At 39.2% G+C, this 27,925-nt stretch overlaps 1 protein-coding gene across 1 annotated transcript in view; it reads left to right on the top strand.

Annotated features, from left to right (window-relative positions):
- The window catches only part of FASN1 (Fatty acid synthase 1), a 666,286-nt gene that overhangs the window by 381,549 nt on the left and 256,812 nt on the right, over positions 1 to 27,925 (top strand). The window contains exon 17 of the mRNA XM_090415364.1: positions 6,554 to 6,642. Coding sequence (XP_090271490.1) covers positions 6,554 to 6,642 — 89 coding nt within the window. The remainder of the gene's footprint in view (positions 1 to 6,553; positions 6,643 to 27,925) is intronic.

Here is a 27,925-nt window from a genome sequence, read left to right as displayed (position 1 = left end):
CCCATTCCGGAATATCTGAACACAAAAAAACATGGCAACATCAAAAAGAAAAATAAAATATAGAGTACAGAGAAGAGAGAAATTGCAACTCATGCCCATGAACTGAAACATATCCCCCAAATTGACAAGGCCATAGACAAACAAGACAATGAAACAATACTTGGAATATCCGAAACTATCGCCATAAAATGCGATGAAATTTCATTCAACGTCCACCACTCCTACCTAATTTCCGAATGTTGGACAATTCAGAACTTACAAATTAAGCCATGCCTCTGGCCATTTAGCGACAAAAAATGCCCTTATTTGGCAGATTCAACTTGCAGTCTTGACATAGCATTACACTCATTCCGAAAAAGTTCCGATGATGGTCAGTTGACCGAAACAGTCCATACCCCGTTAACCCCCTCCCCTGCCCGAGTTTCCACATGAGTAAATCCTTCCCCTTCTCTCCTTTCCCCCAACAAAATGCGCCCCTAAACACAATGATATATATATATATATATATATATATATATTATTAATACATAACCCAGGTTTCCAAATTTATTTTCCCACGTCAAAACACAAGCCTACGCTCCCATCCTTCTTCCTCCCCCTCTTTATAAACAACCTTCAGCAGAATCATGAAATTGGAAGACATTCTAGAATCAAAACAAGGTAGGTACAAAATTTTTCCACCTCTTTTATTCTGCTATAATTGCCTTCTATATTCACCCATAATGCCCTAAAATATATATACCCCTTTTCTGAGTAATAATAGCCAATGTATTTAAAATAAGGGACACTCCTAAACAAAAACAGGCTATAATAGCCATAATTATAATAATAGTGTTTAAGAGGAGTAGCATGGGAATTTTCCCAGATAATATATCTAAAATGAAACAATTAACCTGATTTTCAAACTCAGCAAAAATTATTATTGTTATTATTATTATTATTATTATTATTATTATTATTATTATTAAACAAGACCTCATGGAGTCAAAGACTCATCTGGGAGGTCCTTTAATCACACACACACATCTCATCATACCGTGTCTTAAACACACTCAAACTCCTTGCAGACACCACACTCTCAGGCAAGGCATTCCAATCGTTCACAACACTGCACGAAAAAAACCTACCTCTCACACCGTCTTTATACAGTTTCCAGGAATGACCTCTGGTTCTCTCTTGATCTCCCACTATTCTCTGTAGAACTTCTCCACCATTGATCTTATAACAATCCCTTACCAACTTGTAGGTCTCTATCATATCTCCACTCTTCCTTCTCTCCACTAGACTCTGCAAATTACATCTTCTCAATCTTTCCTCATACTCAACATTCCAGAGTTCAGAAACTACCTTAGTCAGTCGCCTTTGGACCCTTTCCAACATCTCTTCATCCTTCTGAAAACCCGGTGACCAAATCTGAGCGGAATAGTCCATGTGTAGCCTAATCAAAGCCTTATACAATGGAACAAGAATCTCCCTACTCCTACAAATCAGTGTCCTCCGCATCATTCCCAGAAGTCTTTGTGTTGTCTTCAAAATTTTGGCAATGTGTAGCATAAACTTTAGATCCTTATTCACTATCACCCCCAGATCTCTTATTTCCTCTACTTCCAACAATATATCCCCGCCAAGCATATATACTGATCCTATCTTTGTTTCCCAAATTTTAAAACCTTACATTTTGCAACATTGAACTCACATCCCCATGCCTATGCTAATTCTCTCAATTTATTCAAGTCTTCTTGTAAGGCCACAACTTCTCTACTCTTCATAGTTCTTCCCAACTTTGCTTCATTTGCAAACAACTGAATATCTCCATCCAAATCTTCACCAATATCATTAATATACAAGTTAAATAGTAATGCTCCTAAAACAGACCCCTGAGGCACTCTACTAGTTACTTTCCTTTTCCTGGATATTGCATTCCCCCCCCCCCCCCCATACACAACTTGTTGATACCTATCAGATAGCCAGTCTCCAATTCAATGCACTAATCTAATATCCAACCCCATCTGCTCTAGTTTGAGTGTCAACTTAGAATGAGGTACTCTACAAAAGCTTTTGCGAAATCCAAGTATATTACTGTGTATCCTTCTCCTCTGTCCAATGAAGCAGTCACTTTATTGTAATAAGTAAGTAAATTACTGAAACATGACCTCCCTTTAGCAAATCCATGCTGTCCATCAAAGATTATACCATTGTTGTCAACCCAACTCTGGATCCTAGTTCTCACAAGCTTCTCCAACAACTTAACCACAACACCTGCCACAGAGATAGGCCTATTGTTTGATGCTTGAGTTCGATCACCTCCTTTATGAAGTGGCACAATCTTGCCCTCCTTCCAAAGTGCAAGACTCGTATTAAAAAAATATTTCAAGGCAGGTGTGAACTCTCTGGCACATTCCTTCAGAATATGCGGTGATATATTATCAAGTCCCACAGCCTTATTTATATCTAGTTTACTCAACTCCCCAAACACCTCTTGCTCACTTACAGTCAGTCTCTGCTCCCCATCATCAACTGCTCTCAATCTCTCCACGAAGTCACATTCACAAGATTGAAAGATCTTTATGAACTGCTTATTAAGTATCCCAACCACACATTCTGCATCAGTTGTCTTTATGCCATTTCCTCCAATCAATGTCATCCTTCCATAATCATTCTTACTTTTGCTGACTACATATCGAAAGAACTCCCTAGGATTCTTTTTGGCTTCATTAGCTAATTGCTGTTCATACCTCTCTTTAGCTACTCTCACCAACCAAGTCACTCTCCTTGCCTGGTCTTTGTAGATCTCATGAAATTGGTTACTTCCACTTCTCTTATGCTGCCTCCACAATGCCCTTTTTCTCTGTATTGCATGCTTAATCTCTTTATTCATCCATCTCACCTCTACCTTATTTAACCTTATCACCCATGGTATACATTTAGACATTGCATCTACTAAATAGTTTTTGAAAATCCCCCAAGCTGCATTGATCTTTTTTTCCAGCTAACTCCTCCACAATGCCCTTTTTCTCTGTATCGCATGCTTAATCTCTTTATTCATCCATCTCACACCTACCTTATTTAACCTTCTCACCCATGGTATACATTTAGACATTGCATCTACTAAATAGTTTTTGAAAATCCCCCAAGCTGCATTGATCTTTTTTTCCAGCTAACTCCTCATTCCATGCTACACCTGCAAGCTGTCTCCTGAGCTCTTCATAATCACCCCCTCTTGTAGTTCCACATATACCCTTTTTTCGCAGCGGTCCTTGCACTGCTCGCAACCACCCAGGTAATCACCTCATGGTCACTTTCACCAATTGGTAGATGATTTGACACCTCATTTTTAATTACATCCTCCGATGAGATGACCAAATTCAAGACCCTTAATATAATTGATGTACTTACTTTACGTGAATAATAATCCAGATTCACAAAAAATTTACTAAACAACAATAAATATTTTATAAAACAAAAGGCAACTGCACAGTAACACTATTACTGTAATGCACAAAATGAAATGATGCAAAAATACACCAAAAAAAGTATCAAAAAAGGGCCAATTGCAGTATGTGTATAGAAACTTAGATCATCTAAAGAGTTTTATAGCTCCTAAATAACCTATGTTCATTATTTAATTTAAGGGATATTACACAATTCTTCATATAATTAGTAACTATGTTCATTAATTTAATTCGAGTCGCATCAGCCTAACACTCATCAGGCTGATGCGGCTAGAATTAAATTAATGAACCCGTATATATACAGCTAATAAAATCCCATATATATGCTTCTACCCCGCATATGTACGGGATTTTTAGCTATGTTCCCTCAGCTGATTAATATGTTTGTAATTTATAAACTATTATCTTTAAAATTTTATTTGTCTATCAAAAATCCAAAAATAAGTACACAATTAAAATCAAAGTCAAAAATTGTCCAAATTCACTTAAACACGGAATACACAATATACTCAATATGTGTCACGTTCAAAATTGAAATGACGCAGAAAAAATTGTAAGAAGTGCATATTTTGACAGACGCTATTTCGTCTATCCAAATTCCAAGCAGAATTTAAGAAAACGAAGATCGTAATATACACCTATGCTTCAGACTAAATATTTTTGGATAGATCAGTGTTTCTGAAACTTCAGATATCCGTGTACGCCTTCTCTAATTTTCATTATTACCAAGTGCCTTCTCAAAATACCCTTATCAAAATAATAATAATAATAAATGAAAATATATTTCATTGTAATGTCTGTTTTATTTGAATTTAGATGTACATTTAAACAAAAGAATATGATTTATTTTTAATAGAACAAAATTTATAAAGATACTATAAATTTTTACTTCATGGAGGCCTGTGTAGCTCAGTGGAAGTGGTGCTTGTGTCCTCTCCTCTTGGCTGCTTGAAGTTAGACCTAGGTTCTGGTCTAATCGCTGACTGGAGGAACTTTTTCTAAGCCTCTCTTCGACCGGTTCCCGAGTTAGTCGATCTCTGGCACAGGCAAGCAGGTTTTTCCTCCCGGAAACTCGGGTTTTTTATCCCGGAAACTCAAGAAAATCGACTGTAGTACCCACATTATTTTTTCAGACAGTGACATATCTTGTTAGGGTTAGGTACCAAGAGATGGAAGCACTTGTTTCCAGCCTTTCATCGGTGGCTGCTATAATTAGTGATAGACATGGGCCAGCTACCTCTGATTGGCTACCGGTGGAGATTGAACTGCCCACTCAGTCTCCAAAAGCTAGATAGGGTATAAAGGCCTCGCTTACTCCCTAGTATGGAATACAAGGCGTTAGTTGATTTTTTTTTCTTTTGTTTTTTGAGAGGAGTGAAAATGCTTATTTTTATATCTGCTATATTGCTCTATTTTGTGCGTTTTATAAATCCAGTCTTTAACCAAAGATCTATACATAAGAATTTAATAACTAAAAAAATTACCGTATTTACTCGACTATAAATCACACTTTTTTCCCAAAATTAAAGCTAAAAAATCGTGTTACGAGATATGTGCGGGAATTTTTGGAAACTTAAGTTTTCAGAAAAAAAAAAATGAAAAGGGTATGACTTACCAGAACCTTCTATTCTCCATCACTTCTTCTGTCCTGGAGAGCGGTTTCCTTGTGTGCAATCAAAGTTATCTTCCCAAATAGAGTCATCTTCTTTCCCATTATATCAGGCAAAAATTACCAGTAATTTACGACTTGAGATACGTAATGAACAATCCTTGACAAATTACTAACGAGAAGTGAAAGATGTGCTCGATTGTAAGCCAGTAGAGAAAAAGCAGCTATTAAGAAGCGCATATAGATTGCCGCTAGCATCACCGTAGCACGTGGTGGTGAATTTGAGCTGTGCGGAAGAAAGTGATTTTTAATCGGTGAATAGTCCGTTTTTTCTATGTTTTTGAGTGCTAAATTGTTTCTCTAAAAACGAGTGTACTTCAGTGGTTGTTTTTTGGAAGTTTGTTGCTGTCATGATATAATATATTTTGGTTACCGTCGGAATCGAATGCAAGAGCCTCTGCTACTAATGGCTCAGTTAAGTAAGTTTGAGCGCAGTTAGTAGTTGGAAGGGGCCCAATCGTTCGATGCTATTGGCACACTCTCCCTTGATGAGTCTTTGGACTCCCCAGAGGTGCCAAATAATAATAATATTAATAATGGTGGAAGACAAAACGATGTTAAGTTTTCATTACCGTATTTAGTTATATTTCATTTTATTTAGTGTACTTAAATGTTTTGTTTTACTTGTAATTGTTTGTACTTTTTTTCTTATTTATTTAACGGAATTTATTAATTGAATAATTAACATTTACACCACTCGGCAGTAAGGAATGATGGCGGATTCAGCTGCAGTTGCAAGTGGCGCATCGCCAAGTCCTCTGCCTTTAAGAACATTATTATAAGCAATATCATAAGGGACTTTGTGGCATGCAGTACTTCCGGCATGTATGCATCTCGGGAATTGGATATGTGGCTTGTGAAAGAGAGCGGAGAGGGTATCTGCGCAAAATGCAGGCAGTGAGAGGAAATAAATGCATTCGAAATATCTGGGGGGGGTGGGGGGGGGGGGGGGTGGGGGGGGGGGGGGGTGGGGGGGGGGGGGGGTGGGGGGGGGGGGGGGTGGGGGGGGGGGGGGGTGGGGGGGGGGGGGGGTGGGGGGGGGGGGGGGTGGGGGGGGGGGGGGGTGGGGGGGGGGGGGGGTGGGGGGGGGGGGGGGTGGGGGGGGGGGGGGGTGGGGGGGGGGGGGGGTGGGGGGGGGGGGGGGTGGGGGGGGGGGGGGGTGGGGGGGGGGGGGGGTGGGGGGGGGGGGGGGTGGGGGGGGGGGGGGGTGGGGGGGGGGGGGGGTGGGGGGGGGGGGGGGTGGGGGGGGGGGGGGGTGGGGGGGGGGGGGGGTGGGGGGGGGGGGGGGTGGGGGGGGGGGGGGGTGGGGGGGGGGGGGGGTGGGGGGGGGGGGGGGTGGGGGGGGGGGGGGGTGGGGGGGGGGGGGGGTGGGGGGGGGGGGGGGTGGGGGGGGGGGGGGGTGGGGGGGGGGGGGGGTGGGGGGGGGGACACTTTATCAGCAAGTAATAAAGAAAGACCTAGCTGTAAACACATTCGTAGATGGACAGTGGGGAAGTTATAGACATACTCTGTTATCACTTGGTATGCAGTTTCTTAATTATGAAGATAATATATAATAACATAATTCTTCTGATCATTAAATACCATCGCATTATATTCAAGTTATATTTTAAATATGCTATTTTATAATAAATTCAGTATTTAAAAATCAATTTTCTCTTTTAATTTATTATAATTATTGGAGTGTAATTATTATTCATATTAATTTGCTATATACAAGGGTTGTTTGAAAAGTTTGATAAATTTTGGTGTCTACTCTCCAGTCAAGAGGTTGAGGGTTCGAATCCGGTTGTGGGCATGGATGTTTGTGATTGTCTATGAAAATACTAGTGGTGTTGTTTTGGTGGTAGATGGTATTGGTGTAGTTAGTGGAGACAGAGAGTTGTAGAGTAGGTGCCCTCCCTCGATGAGTCCAAAGACTCATCGAGGGAGGGCACCTACTCTACTCTACAGGAGGGCACCTGGAGGTGTCATGTAATTTTCTGAATTTTTCTGATTTCTGAAATATTTACATAATTACAATAATCATCTTTAGCGACATTCCAACTTGTAATTTTTACAAAATCCAGCACTAAGTGCTGAATGTGATTTATTTTCTGCATTGCATTTCAATTAAAATTTTGATAATAATACTCTTTTGCATCTATATTTACAACACATGTTCTTCTAATATTAACAGTGAATATTAAACGGAATTTTTGAATAATGAATAATAATCATAATAATATGATAATGTCTCAGATAAATTACATACGTATGATTATTACAGATGATTATTGCAGACATTTTTTTGCATGTTTACACATTATGTCTAAAATAACACTTTTTCTATTTTCATCATACAGAGTATTTACATATTTACAATTAATGCATATTACACTTGATGCCCTGTACTCAGTTTAAGGCACATTATTTCTTTTCAATATTTTTTTTTCATTGGATACAAATTCATATACTTTTTTTTATATCTGTAACTTCATTATTATTATACACCGTACTGACTGTTTTGTTACATAATTTGCAGTCTTTGATTATGAGGATTACGTGTGGATGAGAGAGGCAAATTAATCCCTCCTACTTCGAAGCTTGGGTTAGCTTTTATGAAGAGAGTAGGATTAGCCTTCACTATTTATATTGTTGTTACTGTTTATGGATGGGGTGTAGGCATTTGATGCTGGTGATTTGTGATGTGTATATTAGTGTTAATGGTATATTAACTTTGTTGGTATATTTTCCAGAGTTCACATTTTAATGTTCTGTAGTTGTCTATGTGTTTTAAATTACTTGGTAGGTTGTTGAGTAGCATAGGTATCTGATGTAATCTCACCAAAGAAACATATGAGTTGTTGAAGGGTGTAGGGATGTAGAGAGTTGTTGTGGGTCGTATTATACGATATATGTTTCTGTTATTTCAATAGGTGATGTTGAAGTAATTCCTTAGTAGTATTATGTAGTGTTTCAGATTTTTAATGCTCATGATTCTGTATATCGCCATGTGCTGGTAGGATATTGGCTGTTGTGTATAAAGTGTCCAAATCACTGTTGACACAATTTTCCTATGTAATATTTCTTATTTTGTTAGGTGGCTGTTTGATGTGTTTGCATAGTCTGTTGTACTGTATCTGAGTAGGGATTTGCAGATTACTGTGATATAGGAGTTTTTTTATGTTAGATGGAATCATGTCTTTTACTTGGAAGAGTTTTGCTGCGATGATACAGAGTTTGGTATGTAGGTATGCTGTATGTTTTGTCCATTTAAAGTGGCAGTCTATGTAAAGACCAAGGTATTTTGTACGTGTTACAGGGTTGATTTCGGGACATCGCAAGGTTTATTGTTAATAATAATAATAATATAATAATAATAATAATAATAATAATAATAATAATAATTTCCAGTAGACGGTGAAACAGTTTGTTTATTCATAGTGTTGACACGTATCATCTTCAAGTGCGACGCATAGTTCTCATTTGGCAAACATTTAAAATTACTATATTTGCATTTTTCATAAAAATGGAGAAAGACGAGTTTTGTGCTGTGAGAAAACACTTTTTTATTATTATTATTATTATTATTATTACGGGTATCTCCATGGAGTCAGTAGACTCATTGCGGGAGACCCAAACTAGCAAAACAATATCTGCCATATCTCTTCTTGAATTCATTTACAGACAAAGAGCTCACAACTAAATCAGGCAATGAATTCCACTCATTCACCACCCTCCAGGCAAAAAACCTTGTTCTGACACCTTTGTTAACCACACTCTTCTTTAATTTCCAGAGATGGCCTCTTGTTCTTCCATCACTATCACACAGCTGAAACATTTCCCCTGCATCAATCCTATAAAAACCTTTTAGTAATTTGAATGTTTCTATCATATCCCCTCTTCTTCGCCTATCAACCAATCTCTGCAATCCACAAGCTCTCAATCTATCAATGTAGGGAGCATTTTTTATATCACTCACCAACTTGGTCACTCTTCTCTGAACCCTCTCCACAGCCTCCTCATCTCCAAGGAATCCAGGTGACCAGACCTGAGCACAGTAATCCAAATGTGGAAGTATCAATGCTTTATAAAGGGGAATAATAACTTCTTTATCTCTGGATGTCAGTGTGTTCCTCAACAACCAAGTAATCCTCTGTGCAATCTTGGACACCTTAGCAATATGTCCTCTGAACTTCATCTCCCTATCTACCAATACCCCTAAGTCCCTAGCCTCATCAATCTCTTGGAGTACCTTTCCATCGATGTAGTACACAGCTGGTAATCTTTTAATCCCAAAAATGCATGACTTTCCACCTTTCCACATTGAACTGACATCCATTTTCTTTTGCCCATTTTACCAGCTTATTTAAATCCTCCTGCAAACTTTCAACATCAGCTTGATTTTTTATTGCACTACACAACTTTACATCATCAGCAAACAACTGAATATCTCCCTTTAAGCCATTTCCTATATCATTTATATACAAATTAAACAACATTGGCCCAAGCACAGAGCTCTGAGGCACACCACTGGTCACCTGCCTCATTCTGGACTCGCCTCCTCCATACACCACCTTATGGTATCTCTCCCTGAGCCATTCTCCTATCCATATCACCAATTTAATATCCATTCCCATCTGCTCCAATTTGAGTAACAGTGTTCTATGGGGTATCCTGTCAAAAGCCTTAGCAAAATCCAGAAGTACCACTGTGTAGCCAGTTCCTTTGTCCAACTCAGATGTTATTCTATTATGAATAGTTAATAGATTGCTAAGGCAGGATCTACCTTTAACAAAACCATGTTGGCCTCTATAGAGTATCATATCCTGATCCACCCATTCTTGAATTTTGTCTTTAACCAACTTTTCCAATACTTTTACCACTACTCCTGAGATGGTGATTGGTCTGTAATTCAATACCGCAGTTTTAGAGCCACCCTTATGCAAAGGAACCACTTTGCCTAACTTCCACTCCCTAGGGACCATACCAGAGTTCAAACTTAAATTAAATATCCAGGTAAGAGGGGTTGACAATTCATTTGCACATTCACGCAACACCCGAGCTGATATTCCATCTAAGCCTACCGCAGTGTTTGCATTTAAGTTTTGCAATATATTTAATACCTCTGATTCTTTCGCTTCAATTCTCACATTAGGTATTGCTATAGGTATAGAGATAGCCTCACTTGGATGATAGACTTTTGAGAAATGATCACTCAGTAACTCGACTATTACATCTGATTTTGTCACTTCAATACCATCGGCACCCACTAAGGTTATCCTTCCGAAGTCATTCTTCCTCTTACTTGCCACATAGCGGAAGAACTCTTTGGGATTACCCTTGATCTCTTTGGTTAAGGTCTACTCATAATCTGATTTAGCTTTTCTTACTATGCTGGTAACCTTCCTAGCTTGAGCCTTGTACTGCTCATGGGTGTCCTGATCGCCCTTCTCCTTGTAAATTCTCCATAACATTTTCTTTTTTTGCAGTTCAAGCTTGATACTACTGCTCATCCATCTAATGCCTGCCTTGTTTGACCTCCTGACCATGGGGACACAATCTGATATTGCTTTCCTCAGATACCCGCTGATTTTATCCCAAGCACTGCTAACATCTTTCCCTTGCAATATGTTCTGCCATGGGATGGCTGCAAGCTCACTCCGAAGCTTGTTATAATTGCCTAACCTGTAGTTCCGTACATACCCCTTGTTAATAGCAAAATCCACAGATTTTGCAACCTCCCAAGTCAATACCACATGATCGCTTTCACCAACAGGAGGTAACGAGAACACCTTACTTATGCATATAACCTCTGAACCAATAACCAGGTCCAACACTCTCACACCACGTGTCCCTTCAGTTACGTGCTGTTTCAAGTAATTATCTCGTAGAAGATGTATGAACTCCATTTCCTTTTTGCTACGTGATATTTCCTCCTTCCAATTGATATCACCATAATTAAAATCCCCCATAATAATCACTAAGCCTTCACTCATTGCACTAAGTTGCTGATGCATGAATTCAATATCTCCCCCCGTACTCCCTGGCCTATAGCAGCATCCAACTGTATATTTGGTTGCGTTGGTCACTATTTCGTACCAGACTGCCTCAAATGAACTCTCATTCACATGTCTATCATCATGATATACTACTTTCTTTGGCTGCAACACATCAGCTATCATCAACAGTACTCCTCCTCCTGTTCTATCTTCTCTATCCTCCCTGAAAATACTGTACCCATCACATTCAATTCCAGTGACCACATCTTCTGCTGACAGCCAAGTTTCACTAATGCCTACAACTTTTGGTGAGATTTCACAAACTAATGCCAAAAATTCTTCTCTCTTATTTCGAATGCTTCTAGCATTGGTATACAAAAATTGCAGATTCCCTCTAGATCTTGTACCGGCTTTAGAACTGATATATAAGTCACTAACCACCGTAGTCCTATGTCGATTTTTATCCCCTCTCTTCTGCAATTTATTCTGCCTATAAGGATCAATAAATACACAATCAGTGCTAAAGTTTCTCTCTCTTACACTCAACCTTTTCAATATTAGTTTCCCTGCCCAATAACTTCAACCTGTTCAGAAAACAATAACTTCTTCAATCGCTTATGTCCTTCCATGTTAAGATGCAGTCCATCTCTAGCATACAACTGCCTTTTTCCTTCAAACACACTCCAAACATCAACAAACTCCAGACCTCTTTTTCTGCACATTCTTGCAATCATATCATTCATTATCATTGCTCGTCTACTTAACTCGTAATTGTCAAAACGAGGCAGCACACACACTATTCTCCCATTGACACTTTTCCTCTTCACAATATCTAATAATGTTCTTAAATCTTTTCCTACCCGATTTATACTACCTCTCAGGTCATTTGTACCCACCATAACTATCATCTTGTCTGTTTCATGCCCTCTCTTTATTGCTAAAGCCACTCTTTCTATTGTGCCATCAGCCAAGCACTCCTCATGCATACCACTCTCCATACCCTTAATCATAGAATCACCATATATTTTACCACTCATAACTTCATTCAAGTCCACACTCATGGACTCATTCTCTACACTATTCAGCATAACTCTCCCAGCTTCATTACCCAACTCTCTATTACTTACCCCCCCCCACTCTCACTACATCTCATTTCTTCTAGGCCACTTGTGGTTTTATTATGTTGACTCCCAATCACTCCCATACTATTTATTACTGAATCATTCACCAAAGACTCACCCATATGTAATCCTGTTCTAGTTACATCAGCTAAAGTAATCTCTATAGTCCTAATTTCTCTATTTAACACATTAAACTCAGCTTTAACTTCCAGTATCTCCTTACCGATCACTTCCACTTCCTCATGAAGAAGATGAAGGTCATTTTTCATTTTCATAAACTCCCGCCGAAGTTCTTCCGCTACGGTCCCGATGTCAGCTTCCATTCCTGAACGCTCCAGCCTATCCCGACACTTCTCACATACGTCAACATTTTCCTTCTTCTCATTTTGTACGTCAGCGCCGCTGACGTACGTTTCTTGTTGGACGCCATCTTTACACGTTGATATAGTGAAACATACGGCAGTGAAAACACAAGATATACAACACAGTTCTAAACAATAATACCACTGAAGGACACTTGTTTCTAACCGATGCACAATTGCAGCACAATTTGTGACAAAAAGCCACACTATATTTAACTTTAAAAACACGTTTTCTAGACTAGCTAAACTCGACCGCCACATTTACCAAGGACACTAGCGCCACCCTCCCTTTGTTTGAAGAAATGGTGGCCATGCAGATCAAAGCCGAGCTAGATGCAGTTCATGGGAACTCTGCACCAGCATTAAAGACTATTTAATTTTTCCTTTCTTTTAGGGTTACACAGTGATCAGAATACATTTTGGAAAATAATGGAGACAACTACCGTAAAAGTAAAATAAAACTAAAGTAAAACTTTAGTTTAATATAAACCAAAATCAACACTTGATGTTTCGACCTTCGTATCAAGGTCATCTTCTGGAGCATGTACATTATGTCCAGAGAAACAAGCTGCACTACAATCTACATGGTTTGCTAAACTTACTGACCAACCGTTAAAACAATTATTGGCCTGACCTCTGTTGAAAAAAGAAAAAAAAAACTTGATTTCATCAACGCTAGAGTCCTGTTATTATTATTATTATTATTATTATTATTATTATTATTATTTATTGGTTACAAAATTACATTGGGCTGGAGAGCAACATATTTATATATATATATGTATTAAAATATGGTTATACATATAAATTCCTTACCAATTGGTTGAAGTAGGCTGAATATGTGCCATCCAGATTCTTGGAATTTTCATGCCCCATTATTGTTGATATTAGGGTGGTTAATTAGAATTTTGCAGGCTTATTTAAATTTTCTTTCGTACCAGGTTTTTGTATGGTGTAGAGAGCGGGTACTTTTCCAATCGATTTGGTGTAAGGTGTTGAGAGCGTGATCTGAGAGGCCTGCTTCACCAAAATTGTTACATTTAACGTGTCTTTTGTGTTCTTTTTTCCTTATAGGGATTGTATGTCCAGTTTCACCAATATAAGGTAAGTTACAGGTCCAGTAGATACAATAAATTCCATGATGTGCCAATGGGAGGAGAGGATTCTTAGAGGAGTTGAATATGTTTTTTAATTTTGTAGGTGATTTAAAGGTGGCAGATTATAATGGTGTAGGATTCTGTGGATTTTTTCTGATAACCCTTTAATGTATGGGATGGCTATGGTTTTACTGTAATCTAAATATTTTTTGATGAAGTTTTATGAAGAACTTTCTTAATAGTATTTTTTGTTATAGCCGTTATTTATAAATGTGTTGCTAATAATTTTTAATTCTTGTTTAAGAGCTTGCTGATTAGAGCAAATTGTTGTAGCTCTGTTTTTAAGGGTATGACTCCATATTTTTGTGATGGGTGGTGGTATTCAGGATTGGCTATCCTATAGGTATCAGAGAGATGTGTATGGTTGGGCAGTTTCAAGGAAGCAGACGGTTACAAGTGAGGTCCCACAGGGCTCAGTACTGGGACCTATGTTGTTTAACCTTTATATCAATGACATTGTCAGTGCATTGCAAGGGAATATTCAGTTGTTTGCGAATAATGCGAAGCTGGGAGGGATTACTAGTAATAGTGCAGATGAGGCAACCCTGCAAGAGGATTTGAATAAGCTAGATAGATGGGCAAATGAATGGCGTGTCGGTTTAATGCAGCAAAATATAAGGTCTTGAGGTTCGGGAAACATCGATGGGACACCGCATACTTTATGGGAGGAGTTATACTGAAGGAAGTAGGGGAGACAAGATGATTGATAGAAACCTGAAATTTAGGGGACATATTGCAAAGGTGGTGAAGGTAACACAGAGGATTGCTGCAATAATGAGAAGGATGCTGAACTGCAGAGATAAAACAGTTATCAATCCATTGTATAAGAACCTGATCAGACCACACTTGGACTATTGTTCTCAGATTTTGGGATAAATTAACTGTGGAAAGGGTACAAAGGCAGATAACAAAGATGGTTTCAGGACTCTACAATGATAGTTATGAGGATTGGCTGAGGGGATGTGAACTGCAGAGATTGGTGGATAGAAGAAAGAGAGGTGATATGATTGAGACTTTTAAACTGTTGAGAGGTGGTTACTTGGTTGACACCGGGGAATTCTTTTGCCTGGTTGAACACCGAGAAGGAGTGATGACAAGAGGCCATCCCAGGAAGTTATGAAAGGAAGCTGTGAGCAAGAGGGTGAGGAGTGGTTTCTTTGCATGGAGTGTGGTTGAACCATGGAATGCATTGCCTGATGGAGTGGTGAGAGCGAGAACGGTGAATGAGTTTAAGGAATGGTATGATAGACTGTGTGTTTCTTAGGGGGATCTCCCCTCGATGAGTCTTGATAGACTTTGTGTTTCTTAGGAAGGACCTCCCACGATGAGTCTTTTGACTCCATGGAGGACTGAATAATAATAATAATAACTATAGGCCGAAGCAGCACGTTTTGTTTGTGTACTTTAGGAACACCATATATTCTGGGAGAATGGATGTAATGGGGTATAAGTTTTTTAACTGTGTCTGGAAACCAAGAGGTGACAGACTTAAGTAATTTCTCAGTTTTTTTCTTTATTCTGTTAGTTGGGTTATAGTTTACAAGCTGATATGTGCTGTTATCCGAGACTAGTTGATTCATCTGATGGATGGATGTTGACCTGTCAAGTATGACAGTGGTATTACCTCTATCCAATTTTGTTATAATTATCTCTTGATTAGTTTTCAATGACTTGATTGCTGCTAGTTCTGTTTTTGTGAGATTTCTATGCATGATTTTATTATTGTTCAGGACATTGCTGGTTTCTAATCAAATTTTATCCATTAGATGAATCACCTAGTCTCCAATAACAGCACCTATCATCTTGTAAACTATAACCCAAATAACAGATAAAGAAAATAACTGAGAAATTACTTAAGTCCATCACCTCTTGGCAATCAGACATGGTTAAAAAACATATACCCCATTACGCCCATTCTCCCAGAATATATGGTGTTCCTGAAGCACACAAACAAAACGTGCCTCTTTGGCCAATAGTTGAAGGAATAAATAGCCCTAATTATCACATAGCCAAGAAATTAGCATCAACACTCAAGGAGTTGATAAGTCATTCCTCCTCCTATTTAAAGAAATGGTTGGAGTATGGTTAGATGATGATAGTGGAATGAATGTGTGCAGAAAATGTAAGGAAAATAAGGAATTAAAGTGTGTTTCAGGTCGTGAGTGTGATATTTTTGTCAAATGTCAGAATGTAGAAAATAGTGATATGATAAGAAATTGCGAGGTTGTGTCAGAGATCTTTGAGGGTGGCATTGAAAGTGAGAATGAATATATTAATACAGAGCAAATGAATGGTTTAACAGATAATAAAAAAGATGAGATAGATGCAATGAGTGAGATCGTACGGTTGAGCGGGGTGATACATAGGGCAAAGTGGCAGCTAGAGCGTATGCACAAATGTCTACCGAGTGTACCAGCCAATAAAAAAAGTACGATAGGAAAAATAAGAGTATGATTGTGAACGTAAACAAAATGAAAGAGCAAGTGCTGTATGGAGATTCGCTAGTACGAGATGTGATAGTGGAGAATTTGACAAAATCGTACCATCCAGGTGCAACCATTAAGGACGTAAGTGAGTCTATTAGGGAGCAAAAGCAAAGGGTGAAAGAAATGATAGTGGTGGCAGGTGCGAATGATTTGAAAGGAGATAAAATGGAAATGATAGAGGATATGAAGGAATTGTTTGAGAAGAGTGAGAGAGTTGGGATGATTAGTCTTTTTCCACAGTATGACAGTGAAGAGTTTAGGAGGGTCACAATTGCAAATGACTTTATGCGTGGGTTATGCAGGATGAGTGGTGTGGAATTTCTGGATGTGTGGAGTGAGTTCGATGGGTGAAAGGATCTATATACGATGGATGGTTTGCATTCGAATGGATTCGGTGTAAGGAGACTTGAAAAAGTGTTGTTGAATGAAGTGGATGTGCAGAATCAGGGAAACTAGATTTATTAAGGGGGGGGGGGGGGGGCAGGTGGACGCAGATATGCAGACCTTAGGGAGGCAGTTGAGTGTATGAATGAGTATAATATGCCCAAGCGAATAAGAAGGACAACAATATCAGAATGGGATAGTTAGTATAAGGCATCAAGGTAGGGATGGGGCTAACGGAGGTCTGCAATTCATGTATACTAATGCTAGGAGTATTAGGAACAAGAAGGAAGAATTTTTGGCCTTGGTTGGCACTTCCAGACCACAGGTTATTGGCATTAGTGAAACATGGCTGACTCAAGATGATATAGCTAGCGGGATTGAATGTGAGGGGTATAGTGTATTCAGGAATGACAGGGAGAATAAAATGGGTAGAGGAGTATTAATGATGATAACTGATGAGCTGCAGCCAAGGAGAATAGAAGTTGAATTGCAGGATAGAGAAAAGAGCACATATGAGGTCATTTGGTGTGAGATTGAGGCTAGCAGAACAAAATATACAATTGGTTGCTACTATAGACTAGGTGATAGAATAGATGGTGGAGATATTATACATAAGCAAATTATTATGGGAGAGTTCAACTATGATAACATTGATTGGAAGGAGGAGAGGACAGAGGAAGGAATTGGATTTTATGCAGTTATTAAGGGATAACCATCTGCGACAGCATGTAATGGAAAATACTAGGGGTCAGAGAATGCTTGACCTAGTAATTGCATCTGAGGATTTGACTGTAATGAATATGACCACATTGCCACCAATTGGTGAGAGTGATTATAAGGTCTTGACTTAGGAGGTGGCTAAAGGTGTGGAATTTACAATTAAGACAGGGTACATGCGGAATTATCGGACTGGAAAGTATGACAAGCTTAGGAGTTTGATTGGTTCAGTGCCATGGCATGTAAAACTGCACGGGCTAGATGTTGATAGTGCATCGGAGGCGGTTAAGAAGTGTTTGCAGGAGGCAATGACTGACTGTATACCTAGAGTCCGTATAATAAATCAAGTAGGGATTAAATGGGTGAATAACACCATTAAGCTTGAGCTGCAAAAAAAAGAAACAACTGTGGAGGGAATTTAAGGAGAAAGGTGACCTGCAGGCACATGAACGGTGTAAAGCTCTGGCCAGAAGGGTAACAAGTGTTTGGCAATGATTGGCTATCTGATAGGTGTCAGCAAGTTATGTATGAGGAAGCAATATCCCAGAAGTGGAAAGTCACTAGTTGTGTGCTTCAAAGGTCTTTGTTTAGGGCCATTGCTATTTAACCTGTATGTTAATGATATTAGGGAAGATTTGGTTGGGAATATTCAGTTTTTTACAAATGATAGAAAGTTGAGACCAACTATGAGGATTGGAGCAGATATTAAGGCCTTACAAAAAGACTTTAACAGATTGAATGAATGGGTATAGTAGTGAGGATACTGGTTTAGTGTTGCAAAATATTATTATTATTATTATTGAAAGTTTATTTTTCACTTGGTTAGACTATAATCAATTTAGTTTAATCCTTTATCCAAGTGTGAGCAAACAAAGTTTGCACCTGAAAATATCTTCAGGACTGGGGTAAGATAGTACAACACCTATGAGTTTCCCGGTGTTGTACTACCTTATCCCAGTCCTGAAGATATTTTCAGGCACAAACTTTGTCTGCTCACACTTGGATAAAGGATTAAACTAAATTTATTATAGTCTAACCAAGTGAAAAATAAACTTTCAACATCTTTCTCTAAATCCAGAGTAATTTAATAAAAAGGTGGCACACCATTTGGCAACTCCTATAGGTGGAGATGACCTCACTAATGCTTCTGCCTGGTATCTCCACTTGGGCCTGGGTCCCACTGAAGAGACCTCAATAAAGGTCGAAACTAGTCTGGGTAGTGGCCCTTCCCTTAATGCATAACATTATACATATCTGCAAGGAGATGTGTTTTGCATTATGGGAAATAATGAGATAGGAGGGATATTAGCTTGGTCCACCTTTGCTGTGAGTTATCCGGTGTTGTACTACCTTACCCCAGTCCTGATGATATTTTCAGGCGCAAACTTTGTTTGCTCACACTTGGATAAAGGATTAAACTAAATTTATTATTATTATTATTACGTAACACCTCCAGGAAGTCCAAAGACTCATCGAGGGAGGGGTACCTATTTTGCAACTCTCTGTCTCCACCACTCAGTCCATCAACTATACAATGAACCTCAACTACCATCATCATCATCATCTACACCAATGCCATCTACTGCCACCATCATCACTAGTATTTTCATAGTCAATCACAAACATCCATTCCCATGACAGATTCGAACCCACAGCCTTTTGGCTGGAGAGTGGATATGCTAACCACTCATCCAACCTGGCCAGCCTTGTAAGGATGTGTAAAGGTAATAGAAAAGAATGGCTTAATTTCAGAGAGCATAAATTATATGAGAAATTATTATTTGTATTATTATTGCACCCTCCATAGAGTTGGCAGACTCATCATGGGAGGTTCAATCAACTGACAACATATTTATCATATTAAATCTTAAAATCCATAACATGACAGTTCTCTATGTAAACTACTCCTCACACCCCTCTTCACCACACTTTTATACAACTTCCTGGGATGGTCTCTGGTTTTTCCGGTTTTTCCCCCCTCTTGCCTTCTACTCTTTTTATAATCCAATGTGGATTAATCCAGTAAAATTCTCTCACTAACTTAAATCTCTCTCTCTGTCATATCACCTCTTTTCCTCCTGTCCACCAAATTCTGTAATCAATATTTTTTCAACCTCGCTGATAGTCCTGAGTTCAAAGTCCTGATATTGTCTTAGTCACATGCCTCTGACCCTCTCCAATATTTTAACATTACACTGAAAACCAGGTGACCTAATTTGAGCACAATAGTCTAAGTGTGGTATGACCAGTGCTTTATATGGTAGCACAACCATATCTTCTTCTTATCAGCACTACAATGAGCAGCCTTTGCAACACTTGCAACATAAACTCTAAACTTCAGTCTACTGTCAACCATCATTCTCAAATCTCATGCACTTCCTGCAATACAGTGCTGTACTGTATGATGTGGATGAGATTATGACCGACAAAAAATACTGTTGTTGGTGACAATGGGTGATAGATGACGTTGATGGTAGTAGTGTCATAGTTGGAGAATTAAGTAGTAGTAGTGGAGAGGATGAGATGTATTTAGTAAAGTAGAGTAGTGTGCCCTCCCACTATGAGTCCTTGAACTGTCTGGAGGTATCATGTAATAATAATAATAATTATGAAATATATTGCTGAAATATAAGACTGTGTAGTACAAAGCCTTATATTTCTGCACTCAAATATTTTTGCACTTATTTGTATTAAAACTATAACCCTAATTCTTTACCCAAGTCAAAAGTCTATTCAAATCTTCCTGGATTTGAATAGACTTTTATAGAAATAGACAAAGGAATTAACATCAACAGTGTTACTTATAATTTTCCCCAACTTTGAATCATCAGCAAACAGCTGAAAATCTTCAGTCAATCCAAATGATATATAATTTACAAACCAGTCAGTTAAACAGTAGGGGCCCAAGAACAGAACCCTGGGGCATGCCACTGGTTACCCTCCTCTTTTTTTTGAGACACTGCTCAATCATACACAACTTGCTGGTATCGTTCAGAGCCAATCTCCAATCCCTCTAACCAATATACCATCTATTTCTATCCTCTGCAACATGTACACCAATCATCATGTGGTAATCTATCAAATGCTTTTGCAAAGTTCAAGAATATCATTATATATGATTCTCCCTTATCTAACACATTCATTACCATATCATAAATGCAAGTAAATTGCTAAAACAGGACCTAGACTTTACAAATCCATGCTGACCATAAAGAATTTCATGTCCATCAACCCAATCCTGTATTCTATTCCTAACCAATATCACTAACACCTTGACCACAACTGCAGGTCTATAATTAGAAACTTCTGTCCTAGAACCCATGCTTGTGGAGTGATACTATTTTGCCCTCTTTCCACTACTTAGAACCCTATCTACTGCAAGATTTTCATTAAATAACGAGTACAAGGGCATAGTCAACTGTGGTGCACATTACTTGAGAATAATCTGTGATATGGCCCCCATTCCCACAACTTTATTAACATCTAACCCAATCAACACCTGTTCATGACCTATTTTTCACGGTATTGACAATACCACAAACACTTTTAACAACAAAGATGTTTTATTAACGCTATTATTTCGCTGATTTTCAAATCAGCATCATCAGAGCACAACACACATGCAAATGCGACAGTGAGTGAGTGAAACAATATAATTGCAAAAGACAAAATATCTAAAGTCCTATATTTGGTGCCCTCTAACAGGGAAAAAAAAAAAAAAAGCAGTTATCCAGGAGTTTTTCTTAGGATGGCATTAGTCAGTGAAATCTCACCAAAAGTTGTAGGCATTAGTGAAACTTGGCTGTCAGCAGAAGATGTGGTCACTGGAATTGAATGTGATGGGTACAGTATTTTCAGGGAGGATAGAGAAGATAGAACAGGAGGAGGAGTACTGTTGATGATAGCTGATGTGTTGCAGCCAAAGAAAGTAGTATATCATGATGATAGACATATGAATGAGAGTTCATTTGAGGCAGTCTGGTGCGAAATAGTGAGACCAACGCAACCAAATATACAGTTGGATGCTACTATAGGCCAGGGAGTACGGGGGGATATATTGAATTCATGCATCAGCAACTTAGTGCAATGAGTAAAGGCTTAGTGATTATTATGGGGAATTTTAATTATGGTGATATCAATTGGAAGGAGGAAATATCACGTAGCAAAAAGTAAATGGAGTTCATACATCTTCTACGAGATAATTGAATTGGATTGGATGAAGCAAGAAATGAAATGGATGTGGAATGAAATTAAGAGAATTCAGGTCAAAACTATTAAAATAAATCATAATGGCATGAAAGAGTTAACAAAAGATGAGCGAGTGGCGTTGTATGGCGACTCCATTATTAAAGGTGTGCTAGAGGATAAAATGCACAAGGTATGTTTTCCAGGCGGTAAAATGAGTAGAGTGATTGAGGCATTGAATATGAGGCGGGAACGAGCAAAAGAGTTAATTGTATTAATTGGTACAAATGATTTGAGAGAGAACAAAGAGCATGTCAAAATGAATGTCAGGAGACTGCTTGGAAAGATAAAGGATAATAGTGTGACAGGAAGGGTGGTCAGTGTGTTGCCTAGGTATGATTGTGGTGAAATGAGGCAGAGAGCAAGGATTATGAATGATATTCTGGCTGAAATGTGTGAGGAGATGGGAGTACAGTTTGTTAATGTGTGGAATGAGTTTGAGGGACGAAGTGAGCTGTATGGGAGCGATGGACTGCATTTGAGTGGTTATGGTGTGAGTCACTTGGAGAGACTGCTGCTGGAAAGTGGAGAAGTGAATAGAGAGAATGAATCAGATCGAGAGGGGAGTGATGTGGAAGAGCAGGAGAGTAAGACAGGAGAGATTGAAGGAGTGGAAATGAATGGGGAAGTGAGTGGTATGAGTATAGAAAATGAGAGAATGGGTGTGCAAGAGGAGCAGGGAAACGGGGAGGCTCAGGGTGGACAAGGATACACAGCGTGAGAAAGGTGGATGCTCCAAGAGGAGGTGAGAGCATGTGTAGGCAGGAAAGTAATGGGATGATCAGGGATCAAAAGGAAACAGATGGAATTGCAAAGGGTTCTAAAATGAAGAAGCAGAAAGGGAAATGGCCCCAGTCCAGCATGGAGAGATCACATCGAGTGAGTGGTATCAGTGGATCTAGCTGTAGATCCAGAAATGAGTTGTTGTGTTTGTATACCAATGCTAGAAGTATAAGAAACAAGGCGGATGAAATAGTTGCACTAATTGTGTCTGTGCACCCAGAGATTGTCAGAATAAGTGATACATGGTTAGATGAGAATAACATCCTGACAGGAATAGAGATGGAAAGGTATGATGTGTTTCGTGAGGATATAAGGGGTAAAAATGGAGGGGGAGTGCTACTGATGATAGAGAAAGAGTTATGTCCATACAAGGTAGAGATGCAAGAGGGAAATGGGGCCTGTGGTTTTGAGGCAGTATTGTGTGAGATAGAGGTGAATATAATCAAATACTTGGTGGGATGTTGTTATAGACCTGGTAATGTGGATGGTGGTGATAGTGAAATGTATAGTCAAATAAGCCAAGCAAATAAGAAAAGGGTGATCATTATGGGTGATTTTAATTATGGCAATATAGACTGGAATGAAGAGATAGCAACTGGAAGTAAAGAAAATGAGTTTCTTGAGTTTTTGAGGGATAACTACCTCAGACAGTATGTAACAGAGGGCACAAGAGGATTAAGAGTCTTGGATTTGGTCATCTCATTGGAGGATGTAATTATCAATGAGGTATCAAATCATCCACCAATTGGTGAAAGTGACCATGAGGTGATTACTTGGGTGGTTGCCAGCAGTGCAAGGACCCTTGTGAAAAAACGGAATATGTGAAACTACAAGGGGGGTGATTATGAAGAGCTCAGGAGACAGCTTGCAGGTGTAGCATGGAATGAGGAGTTAGTTGGAAAAGAGATCAATGCAGCTTGGGGGATTTTCAAAAAATATTTAGTGGATGCAATGTCTAAATGTATACCACGGGTGAGAAGGTTAAATAAGGTAGGTGTGAGATGGATGAATAAAGAGATTAAGCGTGCAATACAGAGAAAAAGGCATTGTGGAGGCAGCACAAGAGAAGTGGAAGTAACCAATTTTATGAGGTCTACAAAGACCAGGCAAGGAGGGTGACTTGGTTGGTGAGAGTAGCTAAAGAGAGGTATGAACAGCAGTTAGCTAATGAAGCTAAAAAGAATCCTAGGCAGTTCTTTCGATATGTAGCCAGCAAAAGAAAGAATGATTATGGAAGGATGACATTGATCGGAGGAAATGGTATAAGACAGCTGTTGCAGAATGTGTGGTGGAGATACTTAATGAGCAGTTCATAAAGAACTTTCAATCTTGTGAATGTGACTTCATGGAGAGATTAAGAGCAGTTGATGATGGGGAGGAGAGACTGACTGTAAGTGAGCAAGAGGTGTTTGGGAAGTTGAGTCAACTAGATGTAAATAAGGCTGTTGGACTTGATAATATATCACCACGTATTCTGAAGGAATGTGCCAGAGAGTTGACACTTGCCTTGACATATTTTTTTAATACGAGTCTTGCACTCGGTCAAGTCCCTAAAGAGTGGAAGGAGGGCAAGATTGTGCCACTTCATAAAAGAGGTGATCGAACTCAAGCATCAAACTATAGGCCTATCTGTGTGTCAGGTGTTGTGGTTAAGTTGTTAGAGAAGCTCGTGAGAACTAGGATCCAGAGTTGGGTTGACAACAATGGTATAATCTTTGATGGACAGCATGGATTTGCTAAAGGGAGGTCGTGTTTTAGTAATCTACTTATTACAATAAAGTGACTACTTCCTTGGACAGAGGAGAAGGATACACAGTAATATAATTGGATTTTGCAAAAGCTTTTGATAGAGTATCTCATGATAAGTTGACAGTCAAACTAGACCAGATGGGGGTTGGATATTAGATTAGTACATTGGATTGGAGACTGGCTATCTGATAGGTATCAACAAGTTGTGTATGGGGGTGCAATATCCAGGAAAAGGAAAGTCACTAGTGGAGTGCCTCAGGGATCTGTTTTAGTCCATTACTATTTAACTTCTATATTAATGATATTGGCGAAGATTTGGATGGAGATAAACAGTTGTTTGCAGATGATGCAAAGATGGGACAAACCATAAAGACTATTGAAGATGTTGTGGCCTTGCAAGAAGACTTGAATAAATTGAGTGATTGGGCAAGAAATTGGGGATGTGAGTTCAATGTTGCAAAATGTAAGGTTTTAAAATTTGGAAAACAAAGATGGGATGCAGAATTTATGCTTGGTGAGAATATATTGTTGGAAGTAGAGGAAATAAGAGATCTGGGAGTGATAGTGGATAAGGATCTAAAATTTAGGGGACACATCGCCAAAATTGTGAAGACAACACAAAGACTTTTGGGAATGATGAGGAGGACACTGACGTGTAGAAGTAGGGAGATTCTTGTTCCATTGTATAAGGCTTTGATTAGGCCACACATGGACTATTGTGCCCAGATTTGGTCACTTGGTTTTCAGAAGGATGAAGAGATGTTGGAAAGGGTCCAAAGGCGACTGACTAAGGTAGTTTCTGACCTCTGGAATGTCGAGTATGAGGAAAGATTGAAAAGATGTAATTTGCAGAGTCTAATGGAGAGAAGGAAGAGGGTTGATATGATAGAGACCTACAAGTTGGTAAGGGGTTGTTATAGGATCAATGGTGGAGAAGTTCTACAGAGAATAGTGGGAGATCAGGGGGAGAACCAGAGGTCATCCCTGGAAACTGTATAAAGAGGGTGTGAGTAGGGGAGTGAGAGGGAGGTTTTTTTTCGTGCAGAGTTGTGAATGATTGGAATGCCTTGCCTGAGAGTGTGGTGTCTGCAGGGAGTTTGAATGTGTTTAAGATCCGGTATGATGAGATGTGTGTGAGATAAAAGGGCCTCCTAGATGAGTCTTTGACTCCATGAGGTCTTGTTTAATAATAATAATAATAAATACTTGAAACAGCACATAACTGAAGGGACACGTGGTGTGAGAGTGTTGGACCTGGTTATTGGTTCAGAGGTTATATGCATAAGTAAGGTGTCCTCGTTACTGCCAGTTGGTGAAAGCGATCATGTGGTATTGACTTGGGACGTTGCAAAATCTGTGGATTTTTCTATTAAGAATGGGTATGTACGGAACTACAGGTTAGGCAATTATAACAAGCTTCAGAGTGAGCTTGCAGCCATCCCATGGCAGAACATACTGCAAGGGAAAGATGTTAGCAGTGCTTGGTATAAAATCAGCGGGCATCTGAGGAAAGCAATATCAGATTGTTTCCCCATGGTCAGGAGGTCAAACAAGTCAGGCATTAGATGGATGAGCAGTAGTATCAAGCTTGAGCTGCAAAAAAAGAAAATGTTATGGAGAATTTACAAGGAGAAAGGACGCCCATGAGCAATACAAGGCTCAAGCTCGGAAGGTTACCAGCATAGTAAGAAAAACTAAATCAGATTATGAGAAGACCTTTGGCAAAGAGATCAAGGGTAATCCCAAAGAGTTCTTCCGCTGTGTGGCAAGTAAGAGGAAGAATGACTTCGGAAGGATAACCTTAGTGGGTGCTGATGGTATTGAGGTGACAAAATCAGATGTAATAGTCGAGTTACTGAGTGATCACTTTTCAAAAGTCTATCACCCAAGTGAGGATATCTTTATACCTGTAGCAATACCTAATGTGAGAATTGATGCTAAAGAATCAGAGGTATTAAATATATTGCAAAACTTAAATGCAAACACTACGGTAGGCTTAGATGGAATATCAGCTCGGGTGTTGCGTGAATGTGCAAATGAATTGTCAACCCCTCTTACTTGGATATTTAATTTAAGTTTGAACTCTGGTATGGTCCCTAGGGAGTGGAAGTTAGGCAAAGTGGTTCCTTTGCATAAGGGTGGCTCTAAAACTGCGGTATTAAATTACAGACCAATCACCATCTCAGGAATAGTGGTAAAATTATTGGAAAAGTTGGTTAAAGACAAAATTCAAGAATGGGTGGATCAGGATATGATACTCTATAGAAGCCAACATGGTTTTGTTAAAGGTAGATCCTGCCTCAGCAATTTATTAACTATTCATAATAGAATAACATCTGAGTTGGACAAAGGAACTGGCTACACAGTGGTACTTCTGGATTTTGCTAAGGCTTTTGACAGGATACCCCATAGAACACTGTTACGCAAATTGGAGCAGATGTGAATGGATATTAAATTGGTGATATGGATAGGAGAATGGCTCATGGAGAGATACCATAAGGTGGTGTATGGAGGAGCCGAATCCAGAATGAGGCAGGTGACCAGTGGTGTGCCTCAGGGCTCTGTGCTTGGGCCAATGTTGTTTAATTTGTATATAAATGATATAGGAAACGGCTTAAAGGGAGATATTCAGTTGTTTGCTGATGATGCAAAGTTGTGTAGTGCAATAAAAAATCAAGCTGATGTTGAAAGTTTGCAGGAGGATTTAAATAAGCTGGTAAAATGGGCAAAAGAAAATGGATGTCAGTTCAATGTGGAAAAGTGTAAAGTCATGCATTTTGGGATTAAAAGATTACCAGCTGTGTACTACATCGATGGAAAGGTACTCCAAGAGATTGATGAGGCTAGGGACTTAGGGGTATTGGTAGATAGGGAGATGAAGTTCAGAGTACACATTGCTAAGGTGTCCAAGATTGCACATTGGATTACTTGGTTGTTGAGGAACACACTGACATCCAGAGATAAAGAGGTTATTATTCCCCTTTATAAAGCATTGATACTTCCACATTTGGATTACTGTGCTCAGGTCTGGTCACCTGGATTCCTTGGAGATGAGGAGGCCGTGGAGAGGGTTCAGAGAAGAGTGACCAAGTTGGTGAGTGATATAAAAAATGCTCCCTACGTTGATAGATTGAGAGCTTATGGATTGCAGAGATTGGTTGATAGGCAAAGAAGAGGGGATATGATAGAAACATTCAAATTACTAAAAGGTTTTTGTAGGATTGATGCAGGGGAAATGTTTCAGCTGTGTGATAGTGATGCTAGAACAAGAGGTCATCTCTGGAAATTAAAGAAGAGTGTGGTTAACAAAGGTATCAGAACAAGGTTTTTTGCCTGGAGGGTGCTGAATGTGTGGAATTCATTGCCTGACTTAGTTGTGAGCTCTTCGTCTGTAAATGATTTCACGAAGAGATATGACAGATATTGTTTTGCTTGTTTGGGTCTCCCGCGATGAGTCTACTGACTCCATGGAGATACCTGTAATAATAATAATAATAATAATAACCGTCTCCCAAATTTTTGGCAAATTAATGCAACCATATTTGTTAAGGTTGGGAGAATTCTTCAAAGCCATTGCTGACTCAAAAAATAATCTTTCAGATCTATAACGACTCCTAAATAGCACATTTGTTTTCCTCCATCTAATTCTGTGTGAAAGAGTGTCCAAAGCGTGGTGTGCCAGTCCCGACTTGCCATAGTAATAGTAACAAATGTATCTTTCATGTTCTTCCAGGTGGATGTTCACTGATCTTCCTGTTTGCCCATAATAGGCCAAGTCACAGTCACATGGAACTTCATACACCTGGGTGTTCTAAA

Source organism: Typopeltis vanoorti, chromosome 3 (genome assembly GCF_054136105.1).
Source record: "Typopeltis vanoorti isolate ZY-2024b chromosome 3, IOZ_Tvanoo_1.0, whole genome shotgun sequence".
In the NCBI taxonomy this organism is placed as follows: domain Eukaryota; kingdom Metazoa; phylum Arthropoda; class Arachnida; order Uropygi; family Thelyphonidae; genus Typopeltis; species Typopeltis vanoorti.
This window is presented reverse-complemented; position numbering and strand designations above follow the sequence as displayed.